At 39.3% G+C, this 16434-nt stretch overlaps 1 protein-coding gene across 6 annotated transcripts in view; it reads right to left on the bottom strand.

The window, feature by feature from the left end:
• Positions 1 to 16434, bottom strand: part of Atp2c1 (ATPase secretory pathway Ca2+ transporting 1) — a 105176-nt gene that overhangs the window by 52564 nt on the left and 36178 nt on the right. For all 6 annotated transcript variants that reach the window (XM_052187447.1, XM_052187448.1, XM_052187449.1 and 3 more), the window contains 2 exons: positions 2612 to 2722; positions 308 to 424 (listed from right to left, as the gene is read on the bottom strand). In XM_052187447.1, the coding sequence (XP_052043407.1) occupies positions 308 to 424; positions 2612 to 2722 (228 nt within the window). The remainder of the gene's footprint in view (positions 1 to 307; positions 425 to 2611; positions 2723 to 16434) is intronic.

Below are 16434 nucleotides of genomic sequence, written 5' to 3'. Positions count from 1 at the left end.
CACATCAGCCTGTATGGGGAGGCCCAAGCCCCGCATCCACACAGAAGCCACTGTCTAGTGCTGCTGCCACAGCGCAGCCCTGAGGAAACGCTGCCCTGCAAGTTATACTCACTCTCCTCAGCCTTTTGCCTAAAATCAGATGAAGAGTCAGAACTACAGAAAATCTAACTTTACTGTGTAAATTTTCAAAGGAAAAAAAAACAGTTGTAAAAAAGTAATTTCCTTTCTCTGTAAGTAAATCTGAGGAGATTTATAACTATATAGCTGCTGTACGCTACACAGCAGTGATGGAGGGGACGTGTCTCACCTGGGAAATGTACTTCTTCCATAAAGGTTCGTCTTCACTGATGTCAAACTCATTCCAACCATGGAAGGCTCGCCTGTGACTAACTTCAGATTGATTTAAGCCATTCTGAAGATCAGCCTAGTAAATTTTACATTAAAAGTCATTTAAAATGTTAGAGAGAAAACAATGAAAACACAAAAGAATACATAGATATGATCACATTAAGAGAAGCTTTTTTAAAAGTGTACCAATACTCTGCCTGCACCTATCACATGCTTGCATTGCCTACAGAGACCAGAAGAGGGCACTAGATCTGCTGTACTGGAATAACAGATATTTTGAGCCACCAAGTGGGTATTGGGTCCTCTGCAAGAACCTTAACCACTGAGCCATCTCTCCAGCCTCGAATCATCACAGAAAGTTTCCCAGAGGTTTTATATGGGACCCACAGTCATACTCAGACAAAATTAACTATAAAGGGACAAGAAAAAGCTTTCTGGAACAATAAAAATGTTCTATATTTTAACAGGGATGTTAGCTCACACACAATACCAGCACACAGGAGGCTAAGGAAGAGAATTATCTTATACTGGAAGCCAATCTGAGATGCATAGTCAGTTCTAAGCTATAGGGTAAGATCTTGATTAGTCATATTTGTCAAAATACTTAAAACTACTCTAAAGTTAAATCAGTTTTATTGTGTTGAATGGACATGTCAAACTGTCTCCTAAATTCCTATTTATATCCACAGACTCTCTTTACCATGAATGGCAGTGAGGATTTTCATGTATAGTCAAGGACCTGAGCATAACTAACTTCTGAGTGCTTAGATCAACCAGGGCATCCAAAGCCACCTCTGCCGAGGCCTAGGAAACACTGCAGGAGGGGAAGGGAAGGACGTAAGACCGAACCAAGAGGAGAGCCAAGAAACCATCTTACAGGAAGGCACAGCTACTGTCTTAGCGCATGGCATGCCAAGGTACTCAGGAAGTCACAACAGCCGCAGTTGCCTGCACAGGGCCTGAGCAACACTGGGTCAACGAAGATATAGCAGCAAATAAGGGAGGGAAGGGGGCACTCGTGGAGCCCTACCCTACCAGGGAAGCTAATGACTGGGAGGAGTTGCTAGAAAAGTCATTGTCCTCAGCAACCACTGTGTCCCATGCAGGCCCACCCACCTAGTCCCAGCTAAGCCCTGTGGGCCACAGAAGTGGGATGGAGACTTGGGAGGAAGGCCAGGGCTGGTGAGTAAGAGGGCAGAGGAATACTGCAGCCAGAGTATACATTGTACCCGTGTGTATAATTATCAGGGTACGCTGGTATTTTATAGGAATTTTACTGAGCAACAAATTAGTTTTTCTTTTTCTATGGAGAAAAGGATTAATAAAAGTAGGCCATAACTCATATTTTAATTAGTTTTAAATTACTTTTTTCTAAAGTTAATGTCTCGAAAAGAATATTCAGTGGGCTACAAATCCCCTTCTTGTTCTCTGAGCTTATTAAACCTAAGGCTGAGGGTTTTTTTGTTTTTTGGGTTTTTTTTTTTTTTTTTTTTGCTTTGCTCCTAGATTATGTTATTATATCAGAATAATTAAGTTAACATGAACTTGTTCTTAGGACATGGCAATATCATCTAAGTCCTTCAGGTGCTATCATGGTTTTAACAGTCATGAAAAAAAATGAAATTACAACATCCCAGAAATGGCTAATTTTAGTGGCCAGCAAGTTGGTAAGAGTTAGTAATCAAGTGTTCTAAACTTAAATATATAAGCTTTCTAAACTTAATTTTATTTAAAATAAGTGGTTTTAAAACTAAGTATAAAATACAATTTTCTCAAAATTGGATACCAATGTTTTTGAAGCAATAATTAAAATGGCTGAAAATTAAAAATACTCTTTTCTTCATGTTTGACTAGACTGCACTTTTTTAACTAGAAAGAGAATAAAATTACCTAATTAACACTTATTTACAACCCTGAACTTGTACTTAGCTTTGACTTTACCTTAGAGAAAAATCTATTTAAATTAAAAAAGAAATCCTGCCACCACTTATATTCTGATTAAATTAATTACTTTCCTAACCCAAGTGATACAAAGCAGACAGAGGCTGGTGTGCTGCTCATCATGGGCCCAGCTAGCACACACAGCTGTTTACATGTGTTTAAATGCTCCGACCACATTTCCTGTCACATCATCATGCTTAAGTGGGGAGGCTGCCCAGCTGGACAGCACAGAGCAGTGTTCCTAGCACTGAAGAGGACAAAATGTGCCAGCACTGACTTAGCCCACCCGCCCCAACACACACACACACCCCAGGGCACTCACCTGGAGAAGGCCTGCGACCTCACTGACTGCTAACTCACTTGCTCTCTTTGACGTCAGTACAGGGATCATTGTCTCATTTTCAACATTAGGGATCTTTTGAAATCGTGCAACCTAGGAACAAAAACAAAGAAACTTACTTGAATATACTAGTAGAATTGAGTCTAGAATAAATGAAAATCTAAAATATTCACAGCAATTTATTTTCCACTTAAGGAAGTACATTGAGATCAATTCTAAGTATCTAACACATCTCAATACTGACATTTTTCTTGAAAGCAAATTTCAAAACCATGTACACCTGTCAACACCAGATTTAATACAAACTCTCCACATCACATATTTTAAAGATGCGCTTTCTTTCATTTCTCCAGCAACTAAGACTCAAAAACAGATGCTTTTCTCTCAGATCCTGATGAGTATGCACAATCATAATCCTATGAAGTCATTATGTTAATTCCAGGAACAAGAGCTCCCTCTAAGCTCCCTCCACTTAGCTGTTCCCCTGCTCACTTCTCTTTTCCAGACACCTGGCTACACTTCCAAACACCTCGACAGCAAGCAAGACTAAGAAGTAATTCTCACACCAGGAGAAAACGGAGAAGCTCAAAAGACCAGCCAAGCAGAGGTAAGAGATGGCACAGGTTAGCTGGCGGGTTAGGAACATGCAGAGTAAATCACAGAAATGGTAGCAATGCTGACAGTGATTTCATCCGGCTTTATAAACATGTATCAATAGTGCTCATCACAACTCTAGAAACGAATGTCCATTCCAGCCTTGCCTTGCCGCAGTGCTGGCTGGGTCCTTACAGACATAGACCTGAGGAGCGCACAGCTGCAGGCGCCTCACCACTCTAACTGACAACTTGTGTCAACCATCCAAGCCACCTGGTGAAATAATACTGAAACTAACACATCCCTGCTCCTGCTAAGACGTGGATTTCAAGGCTGGAATTAGCAACATTTTCAGGACAAAATAATTTCCTACAATTTTTAACAAACTATTCTTTAAAACAACAAATAATTCACAATTCTATTACTACTAGTGTCTATACACTAAACTACTATGTTGATTTAGTACAAACAAAACCAAAAAGCAAGTAAACTGCCAAGGGGGGGGGGGCAGGAGTATTCCATCAGCATGATCATGTTTCATGAGCAGAAAGAATATTAATTTCCAAATGTCAGTTATTAGAAAGGCATTACTGAGCCTTTACATAGTATAAAGTAAACAACAGTGATACATCACATTTCTAATAAAGAATGTTAGTGGCACACTTAGATCACTCTTGTGCAAAGCCTTGACATTATTTTGTAGCATAATACTTTCATGTAAGTAGAAATTTAAAAGACTATACTTGAGAATTTCCTAGAACCACTAAAATGTCCTGCTTTCAAATTCATAAAACTTAACACAGAGGCCTTTACTGAACCATCTCAAGTATGTGAGTACTAAATTTACTTATCAAAACAGGTTAGACTTAAAATAATGTTTCAGTTAACATATATTTTCTATCATTAACCAACTAACCAGAAATATAGCTCAGTATTAGAGTGTAATACTTCACATGCTCAAGATTCTGGGTTAAGACCCCAGCATGAAAACAAAGGTAGTGAAAATTGCTAACTCTGGCACTCAATACACTCAATAAGAGCCTTATTCAAAATTTTCAAGTTATCTTTTGGCAACTGGTGCTTATAAAGGGTCTACATTTGAGCACATTTTACATAAAGCCCTTCAAGGGTATTCTATTGGCTCAAAAGACCAGAAACCCTCAAGAACTAAAACTTCAAATGATAAAGGATAAGACAAAGGAGTTTGGTGACAACTCTCTAAGCACACATATCAAGGACTGCTCTGAGATCCTCTCCAACTGTAACCACAGCTCCTATCTCAAGTATTTTCTCAAGTGGAGGAAGAACTAATGGTGAGAAAGCAAAACCACCCAAGTCCTGCCCAGAATGCTGGGTGGAGTTTACAGTCATTACTTAGTGAGTCCTCAGTGAGGCAGAAGCTTATCTGGAAATGAGACAATTAGCAACAAGGCATGTAGGGGCCTCCATACATGAATGGAAACTGACTGCCCATTGGAGAGAACTGTCTCTAGAAGCCTGCTTACCCTAACTGCTGAACAGAGACAGCAATCAGATGCTAGCCCCAAATAGGAAGCATTTGAGGTAATTCACAAAGGAAAGACAGTAGCAGCACCTTTGATGCCTGAGAAGAGGCCTCATCCTGAGGGGCAGAGGCACTGACTAGACAGGTGGAGAAGGCAGCACTGGGCTTCTGAGGAATGAGACCCAAGTCAGGAAGAACTGAAAGAGCTTTATGCTTTGGTTTTACAACAGCACGGCATGAAGCAGGAAGCTGTGTGTCTCAGATGATACTGTGTGCCTCAGAGCACCTCTGGCTGTGAGTGCCCAGTTCTCTCTGGACAGGCCGAGCGAGCTTATTAAATTTCAGGTGCAATCACAGTAATTTCTACTCAGGTCCCACTTTCCCTAAGAGAATGCTTTTTCTGTTTAAAAAGGTTTCAAAAGTAAACCTTAAAGACAATTTTCTTACAACCTGAAATTTGCTGTCGATGTAAGGTTACTCCATCTGTTTCCATGCAAGTTCACACTGTTCTAGGACTACAGTACAGGTATAAAAGTAAAACTGCTGACCTTTCTTTAGGGATCAAGACTAAGGGTGATGGGCAGGACAATGTGATCTGAAGCAGCCTTTAAGAAGTAGAACCGATTTGAGTGACATGTCTGAGTATGGTGTAAAGAATGTCTTAGGAAGGTACAGGCTGGCCTTAAGGAAATCTTGGGGATACTGAGACTAGATATGGCAATAGCTGAAGCCCAAAACTGGATCAACAAGGGTGGAGAGAAGCTGGAAGGGGCAGTAGGACTTGGGTCACAGAGAACACCCTCTGTCTTGGGGAGGAGGAGGTGGGGCACAGGGGGCAGAAGGCAGCAGATGAAGAGAGCCTATGCACTCTGAGCAAGGAAGAGGAAGATTGATAGATCTGGGGTGAAGTAGTGCGTGTACTCCCTCAGAATAAAAATTAAAAAGAAAAAAAAAGAAAAAAGAAGTAGAACCGAGGTTCTGGTGAAATCTGTGCACACTTGTGGGTTTATACCCACCATCCCCACCTGTTTAATGGTTTCAGTCTCTATTCCATTGACACAAGAAATACCCAGGAGTCAGACGCAGGGACAAGTGCATCCCAGTATTTATTAGGTTTTACAAGATAAGAAACTTGTAAGAAATAAAATAAATTTGGGTTAGAGGTTAAGTAGCCTGAAAGTTGGTAGTGGGAAGTGGATTTCCAAGGGAGATGAAGAGGCCACAGCTCTGTTAGCCTTTCTACAGGCTGATAGAATAGTTAGAATTACTGTTTCTATTAACTGTAGAAAGACTGTTGCAGACACAGGCCCAAGTTATCTTATTAGCCATCTTAATACCTATTTATTGTCCACCTCTATTTCTGACTTAACATCTTATGACTACCAGGGAAATCCATTTAGAATGAACTGACAAGGCACTAATTTTCACCAACCCAATGGCTAGAACTCTCATCAAACAGGACTAACAAGATAGACTAATAATGTAGGTAAGAGATGGTAAGTACAAATTAATATCACAATAAGATACCACTATGAAATACCAGAATCTACTAGAATAGTTAAAGTCAAAAGGACAGGAGAAAAATACAGTGCTGGTGAAAACAGAAGGGTGTGGAGCATTCACATTCTTGGGTGGCTGCTAAATGCACAGCTACTACAGGCACAGTTAACAGCTGTTGCATACTATTCTTATGTTATTAAGCAAGAACTGGGTGTTTCTTAGTTAAATGAAAAGTTATTTCATCTTTTAAAGTTTAAATGGTTTAGTTAGGAGTTTAATTTTAAGAAATACAAAATATAAAAAGATCAAGTTCATCTAAAGGTAAATGCATCTCAAGAGATACTGTGGCTGCCACACATCTTGTTTGAAGAAGTCCACATGCTGTCAAACATGCTTAGCTCCTATTTGGTCTTGAGCATCCTGAAGGCTAAAGGACAGAGCTGCCCTCTAGTGGTCGAACCTGCTTTGCAACTGAAGCTCTGGTTTTAATCTCCAGTGGGAGGTGAGGAAGGAACCTAAGCTATAAAGTAAATTCCCTCCTCCAGAGCCTCCCATTTTTAAAACTACTACACTGTGGACCACTAACTCATGCAACAAACTAGCCTTTTACAAACAAGAGCCCAAGGCACACCCACTATCCCCATGAGCTATATCCTTCAAAGGTGAATTAATTCAAGTCAAGAAATACCAAAACACAAAACACACACAAGCACATATACTGCAGAACCTTTCAAATAATTAAAGTGTTTAAGTAATTAATTTAAATGTTGGTCTTTATTCATTAGATGCCTTCATAGTTCCACTGAAGACATTTTATTTTACAGAGTCCAAGATTTAATATCTATTTTTTATAGTAAGCACAACTACACACCAGTTTCTAATGTGACACATATCCAAATTGCATAGAAGCTGCTATGGACTGAACTGTGACCCTAGAATTCACACTGAAGTCCCAATCCCTTAAAGTGATGTAATTCAGAGAGTCCCTTTAGGAAGTTAAGTAGGTTCTGATATCAATGCCTTCAAGATAGGTTAACTGCCTAACAAAGAAACACAAGGATAGCTTCTTCTCGCTTACCCAGCATGTAAGGAGTTGAGCAGGAGAGCCCTCCTGGAACTGTGTCACACAGCATCCCTGAGCAGGCTCAGCACATCCTCCAGAGCGCAGGGAAATAAATGTCTGCCACTTAAGCATAAGCAGTACATAGTATTCTATTACAACAGAAACGGGCTAAGATATAGGTCTTTTGTGTTTTCTATAAACGTAAATCTGCAGCCTCTACCTCCAGAGAACATAAATCATTAGGTCTGGAGTGGAGCCAAAACAGTCTTATTTTTTTTAAAATTCCCCATGTTAAATCTAACATGCAGCTAAAGTTAACAATCACTGAATTGAATGTGAAGAAGGCATAGTATAGACAGAAAAAACTATTTTAAAAGAGTCAAATGAGAGCAGGTCCAAACAAGATCTGGAGATGTAGCTAACTGGTAGGAAGCCCAGGACCAATCTCTAGAACCACATGCTGATGCACTTTTGTAATCCTAGCACTCCTGAGATGGAGTAAGAAGCCATTCTTAACTACATAGAAATTACATATAAAATTTAAAAAAAAATTCTTGTAGATTAAAGCCAAAAGTGAAGGACACGATAAATAATTCAATCTAGAAGTAACAGCATAATCCAGGGAGAAGGTGCACTTTTGATACATAGATTAAGCAATGTATTCAGAAAGACCCACACATTATCATTAATAGTGAAATTTTGATCCCCAAAATATCCAAACAACTCCCCAGCCCCAACCCCACCCCCACATATTTCTTCCACTACTGTTCTGGTTGAGGAGGCAGCCAGGAATTCCCTGTAACACTGTGGCCCACTCAGCCCACGCTGTATCACATTCTGTGGTATAACAAGCGGCAAACCAAACAGCTTCAGAGCTTAGGACGGGACAAGACAGCAGGCTCATCCAATTTCAAATACAGAGGCTCTGGTTTCAGCATATTGCTAAATTTAAGCAAGGAGTTCTACAGCTTTGAAAGAAGAAATGAAAATGCTTTAGCTCATAGTCCTCCCAGCTTCCTAGTAAGCAACAGCAGGCCTTGTAAAGCATGGGTTACTGTGTTGAGTCCTCAGTACTTGGGATCCAGCAGGTCTGAATAAGAAGATGCATTTCTAAGTAGTGATACTTGTGGACCAGGGACTACATCTGAGAGCCACCATACAGTCAAGGTCAGACCTGATCACTTCAAGTCACAATTGCAGTGATTTCAAATTGTCTGTGTTTTCCCAGCTATGTGACCAAAAACACCATGCTTATCTTCTGAGTTCCTTTCCTCAGAGGAAAATACCTATTTGGTGTCAACAAGAATAAGAGACAAACATCACAGAAAGTGTTTATCAGAGTATATGACAAGCATTCAGATTCTATAGAACACTAATATATATATCATTGCATTCTAGATCTTCAGAAGTATCTTAATGTTTTTGAAATCTTGGTTTCTTTTGAAAATGTCTTACTAACATCAAAATTAGTAATAGGAAAAAATCAGTAGGCTTTTCTGTCTTAATGGGGTAATTATGTAGCAAACAGAAAGGGAAGGTACCCTTAATGTTATCCCCGACCGACTTTTAAAATGATCTTCCACTGGAAGCACAAAAGATAAACTGATCTGAAAAATAACCCTCCATCTGTGATCAGAGAACAGGCAAAGCTATGAATTCCACTGAAAGTGCTGAGATTGAGACTTGTGTCCACCAGAAGCTATTTTTCTGGCAAATGAAGCTGTGCACACAGAAAGTCAAGTCTATTCTGAGAGGTTCTTCAAGGATTACACCCTAGCAAAGGACTAACAGAGGCCAACAAGCATCTCAGAATGGCCAGGCCACTTATATTAGAATCTGTTCAGCCCTACCAATGAGAAAATGCTTGAAAGGCATAGCTAAGGAAATGTGAACACACTCTTATGAAATAATGCACAGGCGAAAGAGGCTGAAAGGCCACTTCTGTCTAGAGACATGCAGATACCAAAATATACAGGAACATCCACAAACGCTTCTGTAATATTCAAGCTGACAGATGGCCTGCCAACTGTACTTGCCAAAATTACCAACATAAAAATTCTGTCTTGCAGTCTAAAGGGCAGGCAATGTGTTGATTCTCAAACTAGATATAGATTAATGCTTCTTAACCTCGCTGCACATTAAAAAAAAAAAAAAAATCAGAAGGGAAGGGTTGCTGTTTCCATTTCTACGTTCAGAAGCCCAGACCAACTGGATCAGAATCCATATGCCATCCTGAGGATGAGGATCCCAGTGAAGAGCACTTCTTTATTCTCTCCAATGTACAAGTACAAGAGCTGAGGAATAAATAAAACTTTCCAAAGGATGTGTTCAGCAAAGCACAGGCTGTGGGAAATTCTACAGAATAATAAACATGCTCAGTCAATAACCAACCTGCAAGAAAAGAAAGGGAAGCAGTCTCAAACTATAGAAAGGGGCTGCTACTTAGATCTTGGTTTAAACAGCTGTTTTCCAACCTCAACCAAGGATCTCACTTTTCATATGCTTGTCTCCAATTTTTTAAAAGAAGCAGATTATTTTTATAAATAGTCCCATTTTACAAATCATGACTGAGATGTTTTTCACTGGTTCAGATAATGTACCATTGAAGGAATGGTATACCCTTCTCAGCACATACCAAAAGGTGCAGATGCTTTCTACAGAATAAACTTTGCCCCTTTGCCACTCTAAAATTCCTCTGTTGAAACCATAATTTCCAGTGTGACTGTTGACTGTATTTCAATGTCACTGCATTAGAAACGGGGTCATTACAAAGGTAATGGTGGCTCTACAAAAAGAGGAAGCAGGGGATTAGCACACAGAAGACAAAGCCATGCCAGACACAGCAAGGAGGAGGCTGTCTTTGACAAAGAGAGGCCTCTCCAGAAGTCAGTGCTGTAACCATAAAAGACTGGACTTACAGCTAACCTTACATATGTAGAAAGTAATTTCTGTTTAAAGTACACAGCAACTCAGGCATATTATTACAGGGCGACTGTCCTGTGAATAGTGGTGTGAATTTTGATCACTTTACTAAAATGGTTACCTATGAGGCTGGATTTTTTTTGGTTACAGTTTGAGGATTTATAATTAATACATTTCATACACTTAATTATTTTGAAACCATGTAAAATATCAGGTATTTTATCATACTTTCCTCAATATATTCTTCTTTCCAGTAGTTCTGTTATCAAATTGTCCTGTCTACATAAATGACTGAGCTCTTGGGCTCTTTCCTATTTCTGTGTGGGCTTTACATCCCCGTAGCCACACTGTATGTCATGGGCCTTCTATGAGTCTCTGGATTATAATATATCATACAATCATTCTATGGCTCATGGTGTCCCAGATGTGGCCCACACAGAGCACTGAATAGGCAGGCTGGCTTATACGTCCTTCTGACCTTCTGCCCACCGACTTTTGAGCATTTCCTCATTTTCTAGCATAAGATATTCCAAGATTATTTTTCTATTTTCTTAGTCACAGCACTAAAATTAACCATTTCTCAAGCAAGCTTTGGTTCCTTTTATTGAAAGTAATATTCAGAAGTGTTATAGATTCTAGAGTACGGCAGCAGAGAATTAAGGAATATTCATACATACACGCCATCTTAGATAATCTTGGATACATGAAAATGTAACTTAATTCTGTCAAAATTAAAATCAGGTAAACGGAGTTGTAGCTGGCCTCCATCCTTCCCTCTCTATAACCAATCCATTTCTGATACATCCTGTCCCGCCTCTGTTTCCTTCTGCACAGATAAGGTACATGGTTTCTTATTTCCTCTCTGATGTAAGGTACCTTCTTTTTACGTAACAATATATACCCACTATCACTCAGCTATTCAGAAAGCTCCCTTATTCTTACTGCTTGAGTCTGTAAATAACCATAGATTTTCAGGAGTTGCAAACAATGAACCATAAAACATGCGTTTCATGTTGGAGGTATAGCCTAAGAAAATGTCCTGAACAAAAGACAAAACACAAAGGCAAAGACTGTGGAGTCTGTGGAGTAGTACCAGACTCCCTGCATGGGGTGCACACATACCAGCACATGTGTGGAGACAGAGGACACTACTGTCACCAGTTCTCTCCTTCTGACATGTCGCTGAGGTGGGCTACTAGACTAGCAGTGAGAGCTAATACAAGGCATCTCTGTGTTCTGACCTGCATTTCTCTGAATAAATCTGAATTATATCTCTTACTTACAGAGTTGATTTTTACAGGAATTATCTTTTATGTACTTTGAACGTTTATCAGGTTTTTCAATTGTTAGAGCTCTTTACATAATAGCTATCTTAGCCTTTATCTGTTATCTAATGCAGAGTTTCTCCTGACAGCTCTACTACCTTTTTTACAATATAGAATTTCCATTTTTAAACAATAAAATTTAGCAACCTTTTTACATGCTCCATATTTTGAGTCGTTCTTAAGAAAGGGCTATATTTTAAGGAAGAACTGTAATACCTAATTCTATTAACTTTATGGTACTCAAAATTAATTAAGCATAATTCTATTAACTTCATGATTTTCAGTACTTAAGCACATGATAACAAAATTGCACAATGTTTCACTTATGTCCAGAGTTCTAGACCAGTCTGGCCAACAGAGATGATACCTTGTGTCAAAAACAAACAAACAAACGAAAGGCTGAACAGACTGACCACATGCCAGTAGTTCTGCTTCTAAGGGCACAGCCAATACAGTTAAAAGGTCCCCCAGATCCTTAGGCTCGAAGGTTCAGGTCAGCATTTCTTTAACTGCCAAAACCTGGAAATAACGCTGTCTGTCCAAAGGTGAGTCAAGAGATAAAAGGTGGTATATGATAGTCTGCAGTTCATAAAATAGAAGTTTTGACACATAGCATAACATGAGTGAACTTAGAAAGCATACCAGGGGAGCTGAAATAAGAGAGACACAAAGAAAACATAATTACACTTCTGTTAACTAGGAAATACATTAATAGTAAAAGAGGCAATGAATGATAAAAAGTTAGGCACATATAATTTTCTCTCTTATTCATTCCAGTTTATCTGCCAATTCTTCCTTGCCAAAATGTTAAGCAGTTTTTTCAAATTAAAAAAAAAAAAAAAGGTAAAAATCAGTAAATTTTTTTTACTGCTAAAATCCTACCAACCCTCCTTTCTACACATCCAGCCCATTACAAAAGTCAAAGTTTTATATCATGGTAACCCTTTTTTTCTAAATTCAGTCTCTTTAACCCTAGAGTTAAAATTGACAATTTCACTACATTGATATATAGAACTATTCTTTGTTCTCTTTAACAAACACATTTCTTACCCTGTTATGAAATACAGTAGACAAAAATCACTGATCCTTTATAAAATTTAGCTCATTTGTTGTGATACCTTTAACTAAAACAAAAATTTCAACTTTGACCCTTTAATGATAGTTCTTCCTAGTATACTTTAAAATTAAGTTTGAACATTTTTCTTCAACAATGCAATAAGAAATCAATTACAAACATTCTCCTTCCAGAGGTCTTCCACTTAATACCAGAAATTACGGGATGCAGCAAGTGTGGTACTAAGGGGGAGTTGCTGGCCATAAACACCTACATTAAAAAAATAGTCTCAAACAATCTTACCCTAGACTTCAAGAATACGGAAAAGCAACCTTGGGAATACAGCTTGGCCGGGGAGCACTTGTCCAGCGTGCATGAACTCGAGGCTGAAGCTAAACCACATTCAAGGCCATTCTCACTGTACAGAAAAGTCAAGACTAGCCTGGGTAGCAGCCCAGGAAGAATAAGACCAAGAACTAAGACAAGGAGAAGAGGAAGGGGAAGAGGAGAAAGGAGGGCAAGGGACAGGGAGGCGGAGGGAATAAAAGGGAAGGAAAGGAGGGGCAGAAAGGAGGGCAGGAAGGAAAGAGCGCCCAAAGCTAGGCTCGAGGATTAGAACAGAAGCAAAAGAAACAACAATGGGTGGGCTCAACTACGAGCTGGTTTCTTGAAAAGATAAAACTGAGACCCCTTTACTAGACTAACAGGAAAAAAAAAAAAACAACAAAACTAAAAGTCCAAAAGGAAAAAAAAACATTCTAACCTTGAATACATAAATACAACTCATAGAGCACTACTATCAATAACCGTCCCTAATAAACTGAATAACTCAGAACAAATGGGTAAACTGAAACAGACCAGAACCCAGAAACAAGTCTATGCATATACTATAAATGGATTTTCAACAAGGATCCCAAAAATATACCATAGAAAGGGTGATAGGAAATCCGTGTGCAAAAGAATATAAATTCATTCCTTATCTTTCAACATACCAATATTACAGAAACGGAATCCTAACCCAAACTTAAGATCTGAAATTGTACAAGTCAGTACACTATTATGTCTTCAACCAAGCCGCATCCTGTATCCATTACTGACAACTCTGATAATCAGTACTTATCCAAGATGACATCAGCACAGGCTTCACTGTGGAAATAAAATAAAGGAGCTTATCAGGCACCAATCCATAGAAACAAAATATCTCCACTTCCTCTTTGCAAAAGTAAATTCCTACAGACAAATGTAAAAACCAACTACTAAGTAGCAGATGGTAAGGCTCTGGAACAGTAATTCAGAGAAACATGAAGGTAACATGAAGGTAAGTTGCCTTATCTTCCACTTAAAATTAGGGCTGTGAAAGTCTCTCCTCAGTGTGACTTCAGTGCTAAAAAGACTAACTCTTCGTTGTGTTACAAAAAAAAAAAAAAAAAAAAAAAAAAAAAAAAAAAAAGACAGCTTTCCCACCATGGGAGTAACAAGCTCTGAACACTTAATAATGATCTAAGAACACCTTAAGGAGTCTACAAGCATTGTAGGGCATTACTGGGGCCTACTTGAAAACATGTCATACCATAGTAATAATTTTGGAAATAATTTTAAGAAGAGTTGAAGGGAAAACAAACTTTTAAAGAATATTAGTGAAAAGAAGTATGGCCTGAAAAAGACACTTAAATGTGGGCAGTGTCATAAACCATTGTATAAACCATTACCCGGATTCCAATAAAGTTTGCATGAAAAAAAGAACATGGCATAAATAGTCAAATACTTCAGGATGGGAATCATGACGTGTCTAAGAACAAAATGAATACAACCAAATCCAACAGTTGCCAGAAACATCTTAAGAGAGCGCTGGAACCATTTCATGTGGGATAGGAAGTTGCCCCCCCTTCTGATCCTGATAATTCTAGGAAGAATCTGCCAAGTGCAGGGATTTTTCTGTCACTGTGAAGGTTAGTACTGTTAGGTGCACACACAAGTTTCCAGCAGAGAGGGTAGGCTCTCTGAGGAGATGCTATGAAATGTTTCCCTCCGTCCTGAGCCCTAACTTCCAAAGCCTCTCTGGGGCTCACATTCCGGCTAGTTCTTAAATGTTCTTCACGGTGAAAGGACACCCGGCACATCAGGACAGCTAGTGCGCAGCGACAGAGCACTTGCTCAGCATTCATGAAGCTCTGGACTGGCGCCCCAGGACCCCAGAAACAAAACCCTGGCAAAATCACGCTAGAAAGTCATAGTTTCTCCCAGGCTTATAATACTTAAGAATGAAATTAAAGGTTCTATAGGCTACAAAGAGTTGTAGCTAAATGTCCATTCTAATCCACTGCAGTAGAACAAATATAAAAAAACAACAAAAAAATGCACTTATCTCTGGAGTCAAGCAGGGATTGTACACAAGGAAAAAATTCTTATTCCAAAAGTATAATATTATTTTAATGATGTTTTTATAAAAATAAAAACTTGCACATCAAAAAAGGGATGGGGGAGCCGAGTCATAAGAAAATGTTTGAGATAAATGTGGCGGCAATTTATATCCCAATCCTCACATGCCCAGAGGTAAGCTGTCAAGCCACACAGTCCCACCACTTTCTGTGTAGACATGCTTAAATACTTTTGGTTTCTTTTTTATCATTATCGCAAACAAGAACCAAATAACTACAATTACTTCTTTTTAACTCAATTTCATCTTGGACCCTGACACCACATCTGCTACAGTAAACACCCAGCCCAGAACTCCACTGTGCAAGCCTAAGCTGCACTTTCAGAGGAGACAGTCTTGATGTGTTTATTATTCTGGTAGTCACTGCTACAGGCCTCCAAAGAGCGGGTCAGGCCTCTCTCACAACGCTCAGGAGCTTGTACTGTGCTCGGAATCTGGCCAGGGCCTGGCATCACCAGAGTTCTAACTGCTACCAGTCAGATGAGGGGGAAATCATTATTAATATGTAGGTTTGTCTTTCTGCTTTTGGCAGGGAAAAGGTTCAGACAGGATCTTGCTACACCAGCTCAGGCTGACGCTGACCCTTCTTTGCTGTAAACGTGTGCCAGTGCCCAGCTGGTCCTGGTCCTGGTCCTGGTCTACTAAGCTTATTTCATCACTGGCACTGCAAAGCTGTCCACTCTTCCTGTGGCCACCACAGTCTCTCTCTGTGAACTACATCTTGTACCTTTTAACTTTTTCTCCACAAGTTACTTAAAAAAATCTTCTGAGGAATGTACCCTCTCTCACTATTTCAAGTATGTATATAATTGATTTTGAGATTTGATATCATGGGGGTCTTTTAAGGGTTTCCTATACCAACTTCCCATTTCCTCCCTAAGGTCACCTAACCATCCTTATAACCCTGACTGAATAATTCATCTTTTCTCCAAGTTATTCTTTGTGGAAGCAAGCAAAGAGAAGAGAAATAAGCAGGTTGAATTAAAGCTCTTACACAGCCTCTTTATACAGTTACCTAGAATAAGGTCATATTCCAAAGTAAATAGCCCAAAGGTCCTTATTTGTGGGGCTGGAGAAATGACTCAACATTTTAGAGTATTTGCTGCTCCTGCAAAGGACCACAGACTGGTTCTCAACACTTACATCAGGAGGCTCACAACTGTCTGTAACTCCAGCTCCAGTTCCAGAGAATCTGACACCCTCTTCTGGCCTCCTAGGAATCCAGGCATATGTGTGGTACACAGGTATCAATGTAGGTACTCACACATACACATAAAACAAAAATAAGCAGGTTCCTTCTTTAAAACCCATATTTTTTTACCCATGTAAGAATACCTCCTCAGTAAAGAACAAACAGAAACAGACAAGCAGATTCCAAAAACCACACAGAAATGCAAGGAGTCCAA

Source organism: Apodemus sylvaticus, chromosome 7 (assembly GCF_947179515.1).
Source record: "Apodemus sylvaticus chromosome 7, mApoSyl1.1, whole genome shotgun sequence".
Lineage (NCBI taxonomy): Eukaryota > Metazoa > Chordata > Mammalia > Rodentia > Muridae > Apodemus > Apodemus sylvaticus.
Note: the sequence above shows the minus strand (reverse complement) of the source record. Positions and strands in the feature narration are given on the sequence as shown.